The sequence below is a fragment of the Hibiscus syriacus genome, unplaced genomic scaffold (genome assembly GCF_006381635.1).
Source record: "Hibiscus syriacus cultivar Baekdansim isolate YM2019G1 unplaced genomic scaffold, ASM638163v2 tig00112114_pilon, whole genome shotgun sequence".
In the NCBI taxonomy this organism is placed as follows: domain Eukaryota; kingdom Viridiplantae; phylum Streptophyta; class Magnoliopsida; order Malvales; family Malvaceae; genus Hibiscus; species Hibiscus syriacus.
In genome coordinates, this window is record NW_024063255.1 from 1,192,276 (window position 1) to 1,211,366 (window position 19,091).

Below are 19,091 nucleotides of genomic sequence, written 5' to 3' on the forward strand. Positions count from 1 at the left end.
AATCGTTGAACCAATGGGAAGTTCTGATGTACAACCGCCTTATTTAAGGCTAAGGAATAATAGGAAATGAGCGCAACATAAAATATTTAGAAAAATGTAATATTTTTCATTGCCAACAACCGAAAATACTATGGAAAATGTAAAATTTTTCGATTCAACTAAAAATATTAAGAAAAAAAATTAACATTTTAAATTACGTCCAATCGAAAATGTTATTTTTTTATCACAATTTCGATTATATCCATTTTTCATCATTCCTTAACCTTAAATTAAGCTATTGTACCTTAGACTTTCCTTAAAATTTTTGTTTCACATTCAAACTACTTTTCATGTATTCGAAGCTAATTTGATCAAACCGATTGGGCTTTATCATCAAACCGGAGGTCTGGTCGGTTTGATATCCGGTTCGTTTTTCCAACATTGGTTAAATCTTTTGTTTCCTTGTCTTGTGTGGTAGGCTCTCAAGGAAATGGCTGAGAAAAATAATGGTAAAAATTACATGTCCGAGGACAAAATATTATTAATTTGATATGGAATATTGTTGTAGGAGAGGAGTTATCTTGTTTCTCTAGTAACAAGAAGGATAGCAATGTCTTGACAAAGAACAAAATTCCTTTCCAGTATTTGTGATCCATACATGAGTAACTTATCATGTTGGTTATAGATACTCGATGTTCATATTTCTCAAATTATAAAATAGGTTTTTTAGAAAAATATTTTTTCTAAATAAAATTTAAAACATGGTAACAGAAAAAACTTAAAATGGATTTATTTTTTCAAATCTTAATTTTTAAAAATATAATTATGTTTAATTAATTTTTTTAAAATGTAAAAAAAATCATAAAATTGTATGAAAATCTCTAGAATATTGGAAAAATAACAAAATTCTGAAAAAAAACTCAGTCTTTAGGATTTTCGATACTTTTATATTTTTTTTATTTTAATGATTTTATGGGGGGGTTTTAATAAGTATAATTACATTATTTTAAAAATTATGAATTTCAAAATAAATTCATAGCCATTTTTCAGTAATTTACAACCTAATTATAAGTGTTTTCTGATAGAGAGATATTCTCAAGCGGGTCGGGTTTTTGTACAGTTCAATCGATGGACCCAAACCCATTAAAATCTCTACCCACTAGAGCTGTAAATGAGACGAGACAGATCGCGAGCTATTTGAGATCGACTCGATCAAGGCTCGATAAATACTCGGATCGAATGGACTCGACTCGAGCTCGACTCGAGTTCTTAACGAGCTGAAACGAGCTACTCGATATTCGACTCGAAAAGCTTGTGAGCAGCTCGAAAATATAATATATTAAGATTTTATTTTTTAAAAAAATTAATAATAATATTAATATTTATGTATTGATTTTTTTTTAAATACAATAAGATTTCATGTATTTAAGGTTCATATTCGAGTTTGATGCTTTAATCGAGTTAAGTTTACGAATTTTTTTTTCATTTCGAGCCTTTTCGAGCTGCTCACGAGCTTCAGTTCAGGATTTCGAGTTCGAGTCGAGCTTGAAAATTTTAAGCTCGCGAGTTTTTGAGTCGATTCGAGCTCCATTTTAGAGTTTTCGGATCGAGTCAAGTTCAGCAATACTCGAACTCGACTCGACTCGTTTACACCCCTACTACCCACTATCAAATCCCACGGCAAAATTGCCCAAATAATCCATTTGGAATTAAAGATACCCAAATGGATTATTTGGGCAATTTTGCCCTAATAAAATAATTTTTTATTCGCAAAGGCTAAACATCTCTGTCAGATCACTCACGACCTTAACCGTTTTAAACCGACACGTAACCCTATTTGCACTCACTCATCAAATTAACACAGTATATAATACTACTATAATACTCCGATATGCTTTCATACTTGAATCACATCAAGCAAATCTTGAAGTGATTTATTTAATGATTGCATATCCACAGATTTTATATAGAAAAATTATATAACTTTGATATTTTAAAATTTTGAATTACAGAGGAGAGAATTCTCCCCGCAAATTTTAAAGGCATGAGAAAAATGAGTATTAACCTTTCTTACATTGTCATTGATGTCTATAATGGCCAGAATATTATCAGTGGATTCATTTTTATTATTACTAACAATACTTCTCATCAAATAACTTAATATCCTTCGCGTTTTTCATCATATGATTATTTACAGTCATATCCATTTGATTAGGTCAAATTTGAAAGGAAAAAAAACTCCTTAAAGGATCACCAACCCTTGAATTTAGAGATTTAGCAGGGTTGTTAAATCTTTTAAGGCATACCAAAAGGACATGCTTAAAATTTCGAAAACCCTAAAATTAATCTATGAAAAATCACACTTCTTTTATTTGAGTATCAAAGTTTATTTTCGTAACATCACTGTCTTGTGAATTGATAGATCCAAATGGATAACTTTTAGATTCTATCTCTGGTATGTTAATAATTGATTGTTCCTCTGGTTTACAATAATCAACATTAACATTGACAAACTCAGAGAGAAGGCATCATAATGAGAAAGAACGAGAATTAGACAAGTCTCAGAGGGAGTATAGATAACAACATTACACGGAAGAGAAAGACAGTTACAGAGAAAACCGATCGTGGGTGTGACCTAGATTGTGATGATGATGATCGAGATAGATGACAATCTTCAAGATCTCGAAGTAGGTTCCATGCAAACCAAGAAGAAGTGCACAAATGCACAAGTAATGTGGACTATGGGAAGAAGAGACACCTACCATCAAAGAAGGAAAAAAAATATATGAAGTACAAAGTTGGGAAAGCTCAATTTAAAATACCATATCATCACACTGTGAGTGAATTAACCGATGAGTGTTAAAAAAAATTTAATGTATAAAATTCAGTTATTAAATTAATTTTTTTTAAGATTTTAGTGACCAAAATAGAAGTAAGGAGAAAGTTGAGTGATAATTTTTGTAGTTTATCCTAAGAAAAATTCTAACATACTTTTAAGAAGACGGAGCACGTGTGGGGTCAGACAACGTCACATCATTCTACCAAACGCCGTCGTTTTCGTTTTCTTCGTCATCCGAACAAATATACAATCGATATTGAAGGAACATTTCTCCCATTTATGTCTCATTTAAGCTCCAAAACCCTAAATTTCCCTCTAACTAATTTACTTAACCCTAATTGCATTGACCGGAGAAAAGAAACGAAATGTCGTGGCTGAGAACGGCTGTGAACAAAGCGGTGGAGGCTGGGAACACCAGTAACATCACGCGGAACCTCAAAAACTATGCCGATACCGTTGTCCATCATGCTGGCCAAGCTGTCGCCGAAGGAGCCAAGCTCTTTCAAGATCGCATTGTAATTTGCTTCTCTTTTTTCCTCTTCATTTTTAAATATCATGTGCTTGCATGTTGAGGCGTGTATGTCGCAATTTCAGGCTGAATGCTTATTAGTTTGAAAGTTTGAATGTTGACATTTTCCCTTAATTTGAAAATTTAGAATAAACATTTTGCGGGAAATGATTTGTTATCAATTTATCATTAAATTGCGATATATTGTTTTTTTGTGTTTACATTTTGGTTTTCAATTGTTTGGTTTTTTGTTGTTTTAAATTAGAAGATAATGAAATGTCTGTAATAATAATAAAAAAATCATTTTTTTTCAAATTCAACAAAATGCGATTTAAAATTGAACTAGAATTCCAGAAATGTGTGGCGGAATGGATTCTTCTTTTCTATACACTTTCTGCTTCTATTTACACATATTAATGTATTTTTTGTTTCATTTTATTTGGATTTGGCAATTTCTCTTTCAAGTAATGGTCCTAAGAAGAATTTTTTTATCTAATGTCAAATCTGACTTGTAATGTGGTAAACTGGTATTAACTAATAGCTTTATGATCTAGTCGGTTATCATATTAAAGCCAGCTAGCATTTCTCACTTGATTTAATGCACTACTAGTTAGTTTTTTCCCCTTGTTTACTTTCAGAAATTCTTTTTACTGTTGTGATATCTTATGATATTGCTATTGGACCTGCTAAAGTTGCATACTTACGCAGGGGTCTCGCAGTTTCAAGAGTTTAAGGCAAACTGTGAAAATATTGGAGGAAGCAGCAATCTCTTGTAGGGGTCCTGAGAGAGCTATGCTGATGAGAAGATGGTTGGCTGCACTCAAGGAAATTGAGAAATCTGAAGTTTCATCTGAAGGCAGCGAAAAGAGCGACGGGCAAATTCTTGCTTCCGATGAAGCAAAGGAGAACCCACAGAAGCCATCAGTGGTGAGCTATTCCTTTTGTTGACAAAAACCAAATTGAATGCTGTGGCTTAGGTGCTGCCTGCTTATGCCTTGTTTTACTTATTGAGTTGTAAATGATATGTCTTCGTAAATATCAGCTCAGCAAGAGGATAGATAGGTAGGCCCATTTTTTCCTATTAGTCTGACATCAAATTATCTATTGTGTTTCTTTCATGATTTAGGTTCAATAGTTTAGTATACCTTACTGTTGTATCCTTATATTTCCTTTGAAGTGCATTATTATTTGTTGGATTTTGAAACTAATGTGTTGTGTGCCTGGAATAGGTTGGAGTGCTAAAATAATTCTACATTTGAAATAAGTTTCTTGCATCATGACTTTCTCTTTTGATTTATTTTAATGATTGATAGGATTTGTATTATGACGCTGATATTGGGGGTGCACCAATGAATTTTCGAGAGGTTTTCCTTCAAAGCCAGGCTTTAGAGTTCATAACAATATCTATGGTACGATTGATAGCTTGGTCATTTATTCATATTTTCTTTTCAATCATGATTTGTTAAGATATTGTAGAATCGTGAATATATCATATACCTTTTTAAAATTTTATTTCCAGCTTTGCTAGCATAGATATTGACTAATTTTATAGAGGATTAGGCATTAGACGAGGGTTTGGAAAAGTCAATATTTCTTGTATGATCATTCTGGATTTAAATCTTGTACTGGAAAAATGATAAATAATCATGATAGATCATTCAAATAAAATAAAAAAGAAAATATTTTATCATGGACCTGGGGAAGTTTTTGACATTTTCATTGATTACTGAATAATGGTTTTCCAAATGAAAATAAATGAATGTAGCTCCTGCACTTTAAAAGGCTTATAACAACTTTACTGGAAATTGCCCTAGTCTAAAGTTCCATGCAGAAACCAGAACCTTACTCTTTAAATATTCTCTAAGATCATTAGTTCCTATCAAATGTGGTAATTTGTGAAGCTGCTTCAATACCTTTCATTCCTTATGCTATCAAAATAGTCTATTATTGACTAGATTAATTGGGTTAGTGAAAGTGAGGAGACATTTTGAAATATGACACAAACGAGAACTTTATAGATCACATTTACCGACCTCAATATGGCAGCATGTAATGGTTCCATTATTTAGGTAAATATCATTAGGTAGAGATTTTATTGCTTCAACAATTTTCAAAGAAGATCATCAGGAAGCTAGTAGTTTGTTGTGTTTTTATCTAATTTAAGTACATTTAAGTTGTTCATAAACATGTTACCCTTTCTGCTGGAGTATCTTGGATGTCTTCATGTAATCTTGTAAGTTTGATTTTCTACAATTTTCATCTGATCAAAGTCGGGATTTGGTAGACCAACTTTAACAAGTTAACATTATGACTGAAAAAACTTATTTTTTTTTTAAAAAGCATGCAACCTTTTTATGGCACTTTTATGTTTTTGGAGTACCTGGTCATTGAGGTTAATGCAGGTTAACTCTTTTCTATGATTCAGATTATTGAAGCTCCAAATGAGGAAGAGATTTCTCTGCTCCAGTGGATGTTTCAGTAAGTCCTCTTACTTTAGGACTATTGGTTTATTATAAACTGGAGGGACAGCATTGGGGTTTTTCGATCAACTGTTTCTAACATATGTAGAACGGTTTCAGTTTCTGCACCTTCTTGTAGGTTTTGTTTGGTTAAGCAAGACAAATAATTTATTGTTATGAACATTTAGCATGAAAATTAAATTGAATTTTGGAACTTTTGTTTAATTAAATAATAATACCTGCAGGCACTGCCTCACTGGAGGAAAAGAAGTTCACAATGCTGTAGTCAGCAGTTTACAGGATCTAGCTTCTGCCTTTTCTAGCTACCAAGATGAAGTGCTGGTAACTTGTTCAACCTATGCTACATTCAGAATGTAATTTAGAAAGGCTCAAAATTTAGCATATTTCTTTCCCCCCTATTGAACATTGTAATTTATAGGTGAAGCGGGAGGAACTGCTACAATTTGTTCAAAGTGCCATAACAGGGTTGAAAATCGATGCAGATCATTTAAGGTAGTTTTTTTGATAAGAGATCATTTAAGGTAGTTCAAAACAGAGTGCTTCCATTTCCTCTCCTTCAGCCTGTATTATAATGTATACACTTTATTTACTCTCATGTTGTCTCTACTTTGTCTTTGGGTTCTTAATTCATGTTTCTGAAAATGCCAAATTCTTATCTATTTTGGGCCAATGTTACTTTGGCTCTTCATTTTTCCTGAAATACCCATGTCTGACACTCATATCGAACATCAATTTGGATCTGGGCATGGAGGAATCATTCTCCAATTATATATATATTTTTGAAAGGATAGAACATACCTGTGTCAGGTAGTACCTGTATCCGAGATTCACTCCCGATTCTGAGTAACATAGCTTTTGGCAGTATCTAATTGAAATTTTCTTTCCTAATTGCACATATGTTGTACTTTTCCTCTTAAAATGGGTTTCAACTTCTAATATCTAGCTAGGATATTTTTGTTAGGCGTGAATTAAATTTACTTTTGATCATATTTTGCATGTGTCATGTTTGCATCCAAATGTAGCAGAAATCTACTAGCTCTTTCCATTTTAATAAATCAGGAATGTCATATTTTTTGGTTCATGCTGTTCTGTAGCCACCATGTTTGCCTGAAATTTTTAGGATTTTGATGTCTGAGGTGCTTGATTGGGAGACGTGCTGAAACAACATTTCTTCTTTTATCTCCTGTGTCAGAACGGATAGTGAAGCTTCTGATTTGAAGAAAAAACTCAGTAAGCTGAGCACGCTAGAAGGTCACGATAATGCATCTGACAGTGCTACTAAAGTGACTATTGAGGTGAGCAGTGAGCTTGATTTGAGTTATGGTAAACTTTGCTTGTCCTTTTGTGGTACTTTGGAATCTATAATGTGTTGTATGCTGTTGCTGAGTAAAGAATCTAGTATAACGTCAGGGAAACAATTTCTGAGACTCCTGTTAAGCTTTTAATCTACACGAATCAAATTGCCGGTAGAACATTATACTGCTCCATTTTGTTCATTAATCTTGCAATTGTTTGATGCTAACTATTTCCTTTTGCTTCATGGTTGGTCATGCATATGGTCCTTCAAGAATTGATAAAGTTGCAAAAGAATGTAAAAACACTGGGATTTCTTACCAAACTAAATGTTATTTGCTTTTTCCTTTGCCACAAAATGGCACGTTCTGGGTGTTTCCTTGATGGTCCTCTTCTTTCTCCTCCCTTCTCTTCCTTTTATGTTTCTTCTGTCCTTGTCAAATCACTTTAACTGTGTGTAGGTTACTGAATGATGATATTCTTATCATTGGTAGAAATTACTGTACATGGATTGCAAAATCTGATTAGCTCTCTCAATTTGGTGCATCTTGATAATTCATATATAAGAAATAAAAAACCAGCTGTCCTGGACGAGATAAGAAAATTTTATAGGTTTTCTAAGTTCCATAACATATAGAGTAAAATACAAGTTCAAATATGTCAACACATTTGATGCAAATAGAGCCCTTTATGATATCTAATTAAATAGGCTGTTGTTGACGGTTTGACATCAAGTTGACAAGGCCTATTCCACCCCCCCCCCCCAAAAAAAAAAAAAGATAAATGGAAAAGTTTTGATTTTCTGAAGCTACTCATGGTTTTGATTTACCCACTGGTTATTGACATTCAGTAATCTTTACCTTGGCTATGTTTCTGCTAAAACTGTGATTGAACTTTGCAATACTTCTCTCTGAAAGAAAATATGAAAGCTGACCACCTTATCTTTGTGTTAGGCTCTGAAAGAAGCACTTGCAGTTATACGAAACTGTTCCACATTGGAAAAGATTTTAATGAAAAAGAAGTCTTTAAACAATGGAGACTCTCCTGAGCTTCATTCTCTAAAGGTAGAATTTTCTTGATATTTGGTTGTTTCCTGATATTGTTTTAATAAGCATGAAATATGTATAAGCAACCTGCTTTCTGTTAAAGTTTGATTTAGGATTTATTACCTTTTTGCAATTAAAGTAAAAATTTAAAAGATGAACATCTGTTTTCGCAAATGCAGCAATTCTTGAGGGCATCAGTTTGAAATTTGGTGCTTTATATTGTTTATTTGAGCAGGTTGATAAGTTGAAGGTCTTATCAGAATCTCTTGCCAGCTCTTGTGCAAAAGCTGAGAAACGAATTTTGGATCACAGGTACTTTAGATAAAAACATTTAGTGTCATTCTGAATAATATTTGATTTTATCAATGCAATTACTTTTGATAAAAATTAACAGCTCTTAATACATTGTTTTATATTAAAGGGTTAGTGCAGCCCCAGCTGATTCTTTTTTCTCTTAACCTTTATCTCATTAGGTACTATAAGAAAATTTTCAGTGCGAAATGGTGAAATTTACTGCGACCATTTTTTGATATCTCCTATTTGAAAACTTCTGAGGAAGTATGAAACATTGTTAAGTTAACATGGATCAATACTCTTTTAAGTGTTACTGATGACCAGAATTCATGGTTACTTTAAAGGACGTCTGCTGAAGTCTTTGATGTGATTTTATATTTCTTATGTCCTATGTAAGACCTTTGACCTCAATTTCCTTCTTGTTTATCTTGTTTATTATCAATGAGGAAAAGGTTATCATTGGGTCATTCTAATTGGCAAAAATGTTTTTAATCGGGTTTCTGGAGATTTCTTGTGGTGCTTGCCCGGAATTTTTCTACTTATACTTAAGATAATATCTGGATTTTGGATGAAATCCTTCAAGACAGCACTGAAGCAAGATATAAAGCAATCTGAATATCTTTATAACCGATTCTGCTTAGAATTATCTAAATATTTACTTGAAAAAAGTAGTTGCTTCACACTGGTCATTGGTTTTATTATTGGCAGATTACAGAAGGAGGAGGCCCTATCTGTTCGCGTGGCCAAAGCAACTGAAGCTGAAGGAAAAGAGAAGGTTGTATGCTTACACTGATGTGTTCTCTTTATGGCTAGATAAAAAGGAAAATTTATCATCGTCAGAATAAGGCTTTTGTACACTTCCTAATCCTACATCTTCAATTTAGTGCCTTTAAGAATAAGACTTAATGAAGTGGCAAGTATAATATGGAACATATCAAATTATTTACGGGATGAATCCATCTAAAATTGGCATTCCAAGAATTAGTTGATTTCACGCATCATGGATTCATGGTACTGCATGGCAGTGATATAATGTTATTAGATTTCTTCATATGCTGTTCAAAAAGTCTCCCGGGGGACATTGTTATTGGTTAGGACATGAGACTCAATTTGTAGGCCTTATTTTTGCATCTTGAGGATGTGGGTTTGTGGGATGGGGGAGAGCCTCCAAGTTTTATTTAATTATTTTATTATTAGGATCAGCTTTCTGTTATCAGTTTTTACGTTAGTTTTTTTTAAAGTTTATCGTTTGTGTTATTTTCAATAGTTATGTGTTTTAGTAAGAGATCTAATTAAATATGACTATTAGTGGGAATTTTATTATGAATACTATGCTGGAGGCTATTAGGGAAGTGATTATTATCATTAAGAGAATTTTAATAGAATTGGTTGCTCGAAAATCCCAGAACACTTTTCTTTATCTAATTCAATTAGTTTTATCATCTTTTTGTTTTCAAATTCCATAGCGGTTGAGTATTTCCCCTCATCAGTAGCCTAAGCATTTAATGTCAAATGTATGTCCATATATACCAAAAGAATAATATAAACTGTGAAAAAAGAAAAGAAAAAATTAATTATTTTTAAGGTTTATTGTTTATTTTTGTCTAAACTTTTATTAGCATCATAAACTTTGCAAGCTTTTCATTGAAACAATGAAAACCATGCTGATCTGGACAAATATGCCTGTGACTTTTGGTGTATTTAAATGTTTTAGATGAGAAATGTGAAATTTTCTTCTAATGAACAATATCCAGGAAATAGTAGCTGAGATTTCAATGCTTGAGAGACAAAGAGATGAACTTGAAGCAGAGCTGAAAAAGGTTATTCTACTGCATTCTGTTTCTTGTTGTTGTTTCTTACATGTTGGAAAATCTGCAGCATGATTTTGCATGTTTGTTTTTTATTACCTAAAAGTATAGCATATTGTTCCCAATTTTTACTTTTATAATTGTTCTTTCTTTTGGTTATACTTATTCATGATTTTGGAGGTGACTGCATGCTTTACTGAAGCAGAGCTTTTATATACTTATTTACTTTTGGAGGTGATTGAAGTACTAAAGCTTGGAAATCAATTACTATGACAGATATAAGAATGATTTCTCGATATGATTTATTTCATTGTGTTGCTTAAATCTGTTTTAATGATCATTGGCTCCACTTGATTTGTGATGATTGGGTGTTATTTGAAATTATTAAAAAAAAAATTAACATACAACCATGAAAACAAGGCATCTTGGAAAACTTTAGGTTTTACACCTCCTGCAGTTCATGCTGTTGAACGTTCTATCTGTTTTTAACTACCTTTTCTGTAAAAAGGTGGATTCGGCCCCATTAACATTTCAGTGAAACATGTGTAGGTTAATATCTCGCTGGCTACTGCTACTGCACGACTACGGGATGTCCGGGAAGAAAGAGATCAATTTAATGAAGCTAACAATGAGGTCGTTTCCCTTTTGAAAATGAAGGTGTGTGTCTGTATGTTTTCCCTAATTTCTGTTTTATAAAGCTATAATGCTTATTAATTACTCCATCTTGATAATTTTATGGCCTGCCTTATGGTTCAGACTTCAAATATCTAAGAATTCTTTCTGATACGTTAACAGGAGGATGAACTTTCAAAATCCATTTCTGCTTGTAGAGTAGAAGCTGAAGTTCTCCAAACATGGATTAATTTCTTGGAAGATACTTGGCTTATCCAGTCCGCATATTCAGAAACTAAGAACAAGCAAGTCATGTATGCAATCTAACATTCTTTTGTTCTGTTGAATAGGACGATTACGTGTCTAATTATCCTCGTCCGTCGAACCTGTTTTTCAAATTCTTTTGCTTTGAAGAAAGTAAATAGTATGAAGTCTGCTCTTAATTATATTAATTTAATACTTGCAATACTGGATTCTGTTTAACTTTTTTGTTGATACTTGTTTGCATTTTCCAGTGAGGAATTGGAGCAACATGAGAATTATTTTGTGAACTTGGCCAAGACTCTTCTCTCTGGTTACAAGGTATTGAATGCGGTCTGACAAAGGAAATACTTTGTGAGTTTAAATCGTTGTTAAGTCTTACCTTTGTTCCTTCTCTCTTTCTCTCATGCATTGTTCTTGGAAACATTGTACTCTTTTGCAGAAAGAGCTGAAGCCTGCCATCAGTCGTATCAGTAAATTTGTAGAGAACCTGACGAAGTTGAATGAAAAGTAATCTGTATACTTTGAGATAAATAATTCTGGCCTTTTTACTTTTACTGCAATTTCTAATTCTTTATTTTTGAAAAGACAGATCAGGGAACTCATCTGACCCAAGTGATGGGGATTTCGAAGAATTGAACCCGAGGAAACATCTTGAGGTGGAATATTTGGATTATGAAGCCAAGGTACACTTAGCCCCGGCTCGTTTATTTTCTTTTAGAGGGATTTTTTTTGGAACAATAAAAATGAAACTGTGTATTGCTTACTTTATGTTTTTTCCCACTAGTTTTAAGCCCTTCTCGTTTTAGTCCCCCGCCCAATTCCAATGGTTCAAACCCTCAGTTGTAGAGGCAATTGTTTATTGATTCCTTTTTTTTTTTCAGATTATAACTACCTTCAGTGTGGTGGATAGCATGAAAGAGCATCTTTACAAGTCCGAGACACTTTCAAGGTTAGATATGTACATTTTGCATGCCAATACATCCTTTCCAATTTTCATGTGGACTCCCATCATTGTGTTTTCACGATTCCGTTTGAATGAGGTTTTTAAACCCATTTTTCGATCTCCTATCCAGGAAAGATGATCCTAAGATTAAAGAGCTATTTAATGACCTTGACAAATTAAGAGCGGAATTTGAAGCTATTGAACGGCCAACTTTGGAATTAGAGACTCCAAAGGTTGATATTCCTATTGAGGATATACAGACAACTCCGGAATCAACACAATCTAAACCTGAAGCTACAGAGGATAATCCTGAAGCACAGCCGCTGCTAGACCATGCAGCAGAATTAGCACAGCTGGAGTCTGAGTTTGGGAATGGTAGCCAAGAGGCCCAAGACTACTCGGCCAATGAGATAGGGGATTGGGAGTTCGATGAACTTGAAAGGGAGCTGAGATCTGGTGATACCACACCACACAAATAGATCAGGTAAATTAACCTTGTGGAGACTTGATCAAAAGATGACATTATAGACAAGCACTTGTGCTATAGTATGACATGTATTGGTATATATATGTATATATGACCTGCCAAAAAAGCTTCATTTTAGAATCAAGCTTTACACTGTTTCCTCTGTAAAATCGGATGGGGTTTAAATTTGTTCATTCTTATGTAAATACCTGTTATACGGGCATTCATAGAAAACATGAATCTGTATCGGGTTTCGACTTTTTAACAGTTTACTGCATAATTCTCAACCTTGAATAATTTGTAGGTCTGATATTTAAAAAAAAAGGGTTGGGTTAGAGCTGATGTCCAATGATCAGCCTTCTCTATATGGTATGCATATAGTATAGGTTTCTTCACATCTTTACAATACTCATTTTCGGAAAAGTCTCAGACACCACTAATTCGAGAGAAATGAAAGCATGGCCACACGACAAACACACAAGACATTGCTTTGTTTGAAAGTGAGATGTTCATCACTAGGGAAAAAAACATTAGCTTTAGTGAAAATGGTTTCCTGATATAGAAATTTGGAGTTTGTCTTATCTTTAGCATAACACCATCATTTTGCAGGGGCCTCCATTGCTTTGAACAGAAACTAGTGGGGGATGGGAGGAAAATAATTTTCCAACCCCACTATCTCTTCCAACAGGTTCTTTCTAGCAACTGTACTGTTTTTATTGCATAGTTTTTCTCTGTTTTTTATTGGTGCCGCTGTTGTACGAAGAACCAGCATCGGTGCACTTTGACAAGTGCTCTACTTTGTCAATCCCTGCACCAATGAAGCGAAAGGAAAAAAATCCCCCCCGTAAAGTTGAATATATTATGTCAAACACATGACGCATCTTTATTCAATATTCATTTCAAATTACGATAATGGTTCCTTTATTTTGCTATATTGAGTGACCTTGCGAAAGACACTTTGTTTTAAACAAGGTAGAATTTATCATAATTATGCCCCATATCATTTTAGCAGTACCCTTGTTGCTTGTTTTGGACAAACTTTTTCTTTACCCGCGTAGTGGTTTGGGATAGTAGGGTAAAATGGTTTCATTAATAGAAAGATATGGGACGAAACTTGGACAAGATGGGGTTCATCATAATTATGTCAGACGATGAGAATTTTGCTATTTCATGTAATAATAGAAGATGGTCTCTTTTATTTTTATCATTATTGTGAATAACGAATCGAATTTGTGACTCGACTCGGCTTAGGTTTTTAAGAGTAAAGAAATTCGAGCTACTAAATCATATACTCTATGAACGAGTCTGATCACTACGTAGTTTTGTTCATGCGGAGTAAGATGTGGACTTGTTTCAGATAAAACTACATTTCTCTGTCCTTAACTGAAATAAGAGAAAAATGATCTTTGATTAAAATTAGTCTCGAGGACTGAGAGAATTAAGAACATCTTAGATGCTTGAAGAGATTTTGACTGTGTGGAAACATGAGCATTTGTGTATTTTTTTATTAGCATGTGATAAGTATAATATATTATTTATTTAATATTTTTTAATTATACGAATCAGATGATGTTGGTGGTAGATGAATTGTTGCTATTTCTTTAGGTTCAAGTTTGAGCACCATGAATAACAACGGTGTGAACATTCAATGTCAAATAGTTGAGAGTTCTTTTTGTACAGATATCACATTGTATTTATCATACATTAATAAAAAAAAGTAATATTTAATCAATTGACAATATACACATATCTTGCAGACATGATTGTTTGGAGTCGGGTCGTCTAGAAAAGAAAAAATACATTCTGTTTTATTATAAGGGCCACTCGAGAGCTGAACATATCGGGAAGGGATAACATTGTTAATTGATAACACAGAATTGTGTGACTATTCAACATTGCTATGGAGAAATAAAGTGAAATTGATATATCCTTTTTCTTACAAGACTTTCAAACAGTTTCAAATTGACCATGTTACCAAATAAACTGAGGGAGAACATTTTAAATCTACAAAACTACAAGGATTGAGAGGATAATTAGACCTTATTGTAATTTTTCCAGTAGTATTTGGGAAGGTGTTTTCCAATGAAAGTAATGTATACAAAGTGAAGAAAACAAACCCTGGAATCCAGTAAAAAAACAGTGAAAACAAGTTAATTAAAAATGTTATTGTTTAGCTTTTAGTCCCTATTATTTTATTAAATAAAAAATTAACTTTATTCTCTCTCTCTCTCTCTTTTAATTTTTAGCAGCCATTGGAGCACACATGCATACAAAAATTGTTTCAGTAATGATGTTTATGGTGATGGATGATGCTTGAAACCTGGTTTTGAAATTTCGGTTTGCTCTCATGTTTCAACTTTTTTGCCCTACAGATCCCACAAATATCTATATATTTGGATTATTTTATTTAATTCAAATAAATGTCGAATATGAATATATGTTTAATACAAATATGTTCATTTTTTTCTTCTCTTTTTGGATTTAGTATGCGTTGCTACAAAACTCGTTAAGTTTTTAATCTAAAAAAATTAAAGGACAAGTCCACTTAAATTTAAATTAATAGGGACCTAAAGTGGTATTAGACCAAAAATATCTATGTATTTATGTTTGAATGTGTTGGGCACAAATTGTAGTGAGGGAAGCTATAAAAAAAAACTAAAATTTTCAATTCAATTTGACTAGTAAATTCATAAATTCAATTTTATTCAAAAATTTAAATAAAGTTTGAGTTGTAAATAATGACTCGAATAACTCAAAATTTTTAATAATTAGTGATTTGATTTTTAAGTTTGAGTCGAATCTCTCAACTCTGCATGTTATATGGAAAAATATGAAGAAATATATGTATATCATATATGATTATAGAAAACTATTTAAATATGAACCAATTAGCATCATAACAATATAAATATTTATCATTAAATTTATACATAGACTCAAACAAATTGACTTGAATTCCATAAACTCAATCCGACTAAAAAAATTAAAATCTGATAAAAGATTCATCAACTCGACTAATTTGAAATTCTGTAACTTGAGACAATCGAATACTCAACCTTATAATGTAGCAAGGCAGCATTATAAAGAGTGCAATCACCTCCCTCTCTTTTCAAACCTCACCTCTGCACTAAAACTAAGATTCTTACACAGAGATTATTACCTTAAGAAAACATTAAAAATGGCAGTGAGGTTCACTGAGAATGTTCCTGAAGATGATGAATACATTGACATGGAAATCACTTCATTTTCCAATTTTTTCAGCAATTCCAGAACCTCAAGAGAATTTGAGTTCCAAATGTCTTCACTTTCCTCGGAGAGAGAGCCCACAACTTCCCCTGCCGATGAACTCTTCTACAAAGGCAAACTTCTTCCACTTCATCTCCTCGAAATCTCCGAATTGGGTTTCGATTCGGTCTGCGACGACAAAAATGGTGTGTTCCAAGAATTCTATGGCACACCATTAGCTACCACTACTACTACACCAACTTCAACGAGTACTCCTTTTGAATCTTGCAATATCTCGCCTTGTGACTCTTCTTCTGTTAGTAGGGAGCTGAATCCGGTCGAGTACTCATTCTACGAGTACTGGACCGAGACGGACGTAAGCCGATGTATCGGTGGACACGAAAATCCGAAGAAGTCTTGGACTAAAATGCTTAAGCTGAGTTCAAGGCTGAAGGCTTCCAGGGCTTATCTCAAAGCCTTATTCAGCAAATCCGGTTGCTCGTATGAGTCCTCTGCAGCAGCAGCAAAGGATGGCAATAGAGTGACGGTTCCAAAACCGAAGCGAAGCCGATTCGGACAAATGAATCAGGATAAAGGGAAGGAGTTGTCCGCAACCGGAAACGGCCCAAGCAATCGTCATAGCAGGTCATTTTCGATGGTGATCGAACAACATTCTTCGACAAACGAGTCTTCAAGTTCTTCATCTTCATCTTCGAACTCGAACGGTTTTCAGTACCCGCCGTTTCTTAAAAGAAGCAGCAGTACCGTGAAAGTAAATATCGAGAGTCCAATTCATGGTGCCATTGCACATTGCAAGCGATCTCAGATGAGTTCAAAGACGGACGCACAATTTTATGTTAGTAGAAACAATCTTAATAAATTATATTAGAAATTTAAGAGTGAGAAAAGACGACAATCTATACGTCGTAGACTTGAAAACAAATACTCTTCAAGAAAAGTGAAGAATCAAAATATTACGAAAGATCACCGGAAGTTTCTATAAAATAATATTATTACGATAATCGGAAAGATAATAGTAAAAATAAGATCAAAAGTAAATATATTAAAATTTATGTAAAAACACTTAGAATTAAAAATCATGGCTAGAAGAGAGAGTTACTATATTGTCTAAATTATTTAGTGAGAAAGAAAACTCATATTACAATGAGACTTATTCGTTATGAATTTCTATTTTCTACGGTGATTTGGTTCGTGCATCAAATAATATACTCTATAAATAAATAATAGAGATAGAAGTTATTATAAAATGAAACCTTTGTATATAGTTTTTTATTTTTTATTTTTTCCGTAAATTCTATTTTTTTTTTAATTTTATCTTGTTTGTTAATCTCGCAATTATTCTCTGGATTATCATAATAATTTATCTTTTAAACCTTTTTCGGGTTTCTTTTCTGAAAAGAAAAGAAATAATGCAATCCTATGGGACATTGCATCAGCTTTGATTTTACAAGCTTTTAGTGTGAAACTTTACAATCACGTAATACTATATTTATTTAGGGTTTATTATCTCTACATATAATTCAAACTATTGAAAAAGTGGACATCTGCCTAATTTAAAATTTAATTTTTTTAATTAATTATTTATTTTATTCCCTGAAATTTTATTTATATTCGTCTTATTAAAAAATCATATAGTATTAACATATATTATATATTTATATGTGCTCATTCTGACAGATGTTATTCATGTTTGGTACAAATTTAAACGTGTGTCTCAAAACAAAATTATTATTTAATATATGAGAGTAAAAATTAATTTTATATACAGAATTTATATATTATTTTTTAGATATTATTTTAAGAAAAAAAATAAAAAAGTATTATTAAAATTTAGCCAAAAAATCTGAGTTGCATTAAATCAGAAGTCGCCATGGTTTTCTTGAAAGCATATAATAATGGAGAAAACAGTGAATAAATTAGGCAAAAACTAAGCTAATTATTAATTCAGTTCCAACCAATCATCAGATGATGGAAGTTGAACAGTTTTGTCTCTTTAGAACAATTAAGAGACACTTGTCTGAATTAAGTAATGCTTAAATATTACAGAAATGTTCTTCTGGAGACCCTAAAAACTAATATAAAATATGAGAAATAATAAATGTTAAAGAAAGAAAAAGGAAAAGACAATGAAGAATAAGATCTTGAAAGTGCAGACAAAACAGCCTTTCAGGTGGTCTTGCTTTTGTGTTTCTTTTACAATATGTTATTTGTTAGTGGGATTTTATCAAACCTTAAACTAAGTGAACATTGTCAGCCTGACTTATGACACCATTACACCCAAAAGAAAAAGCCAAATCAAAAAGGCTAAATTTGATGCTGTTGAGCACTAAGAGGGATGTTTAATAAACATTTAATTCATATTTTTTAAAATTACATGTAATATTACGTTTTGGTTTTATTTTAATCACCGTCGTTAAAAAATTAACAAAATTGTTGACGTGACATTTTTTCAATAATAGTATGATATTATCTTATGGTGACACATCAATATCATTGTTATGTTTTTAACATTGAGTGATCAAAATGAAATCAAAACATAATATTAAGTATGATTTTAAAAAAGAAATAGTTGAGTGATCAAACCAGAATCACGCAAATAATTAGGTGAAAAATACGTAGTTTACCCAAAAATTAATCGTAAGATGTTGAAATTTGGGTTAATAAAATCATATGTAAAATTACGTAGTCAGATCAATTTGGTTTTTAGTTTTTTGAAAATTGATTTCGAGTCGAAATGATTTAACCTTCAATTGTTTTGAATAAGTTGAAATTAAAAACAAATAAATGATATAAGGGCTAACATGTAAGGGCAATAAAATTGCATTTAAGATTAACCCTACATTTAGTATTAAATCAAATTTTAAGATGATTAATCCTACATTTAGGATTAAATCAGCTGATTAAATTAGGTTAAATTGGGGGATTAACCCTCACATTTAGGATTAAATCAATTTTTAAGATGTCGAAATTTGGGTTGATAAAATCATATTCATTTGTTTTTAATTTCAGCTGAATTAAATGTAAGGGCAACATGTAAGTATGTGTGTATATTTTGTTTCGATGCACTAGTTTTATGCAGAAAAATTATGAATATGATTTAATTCAGATTTGAAATAGATCCGACACTTTTTAGTGTACATGTATGATAAGGAAGCATGCTTATTGAATGTGTTATGGATTGTCGATGACAATCAAATCCGAAATCAGAATTTTAAGTAAGAATATGAAAATTAAGTATATCAGTTCAGACTGCATAAGGTTTCATAGATCTATTGACCTATTTTTCTTTTTGAGACCTTCATATATGTGGGTA

The 19,091-nt window shown here is 32.4% G+C and overlaps 2 protein-coding genes across 4 annotated transcripts; both read left to right on the forward strand.

The window, feature by feature from the left end:
* Positions 1-3,081: 3,081 nt before the first annotated feature.
* On the forward strand, positions 3,082-12,797 carry LOC120174594 (myosin-9-like). Of its 3 annotated transcripts, none has more exons than XM_039181392.1 (18): positions 3,082-3,333; positions 4,035-4,253; positions 4,640-4,735; positions 5,752-5,804; positions 6,031-6,127; positions 6,225-6,298; positions 6,999-7,101; positions 8,053-8,163; positions 8,381-8,457; positions 9,148-9,214; positions 10,194-10,259; positions 10,797-10,904; positions 11,043-11,173; positions 11,375-11,441; positions 11,563-11,630; positions 11,713-11,806; positions 12,005-12,072; positions 12,197-12,797. In XM_039181392.1, the coding sequence occupies exons 1-18, from the start codon at positions 3,184-3,186 to the stop codon at positions 12,543-12,545; spliced, it is 1,998 nt and encodes a 665-aa protein (XP_039037323.1). In that variant the 5' UTR covers positions 3,082-3,183; the 3' UTR covers positions 12,546-12,797. The 3 variants fall into 3 exon arrangements, with proteins under 3 accessions (XP_039037323.1, XP_039037324.1, XP_039037325.1); XM_039181393.1 differs by having other exon boundaries at positions 3,083-3,333; positions 11,563-11,629; positions 11,730-11,806; XM_039181394.1 differs by having other exon boundaries at positions 3,130-3,333; positions 4,019-4,253.
* A 2,868-nt stretch (positions 12,798-15,665) lies between these two features.
* On the forward strand, positions 15,666-16,646 carry LOC120174670 (probable membrane-associated kinase regulator 4). Its single transcript, XM_039181446.1, has one exon. It carries the CDS (start codon positions 15,711-15,713, stop codon positions 16,644-16,646), a length of 936 nt encoding a protein of 311 aa, XP_039037377.1. The 5' UTR covers positions 15,666-15,710.
* The last annotated feature ends 2,445 nt before the right edge of the window (positions 16,647-19,091 follow it).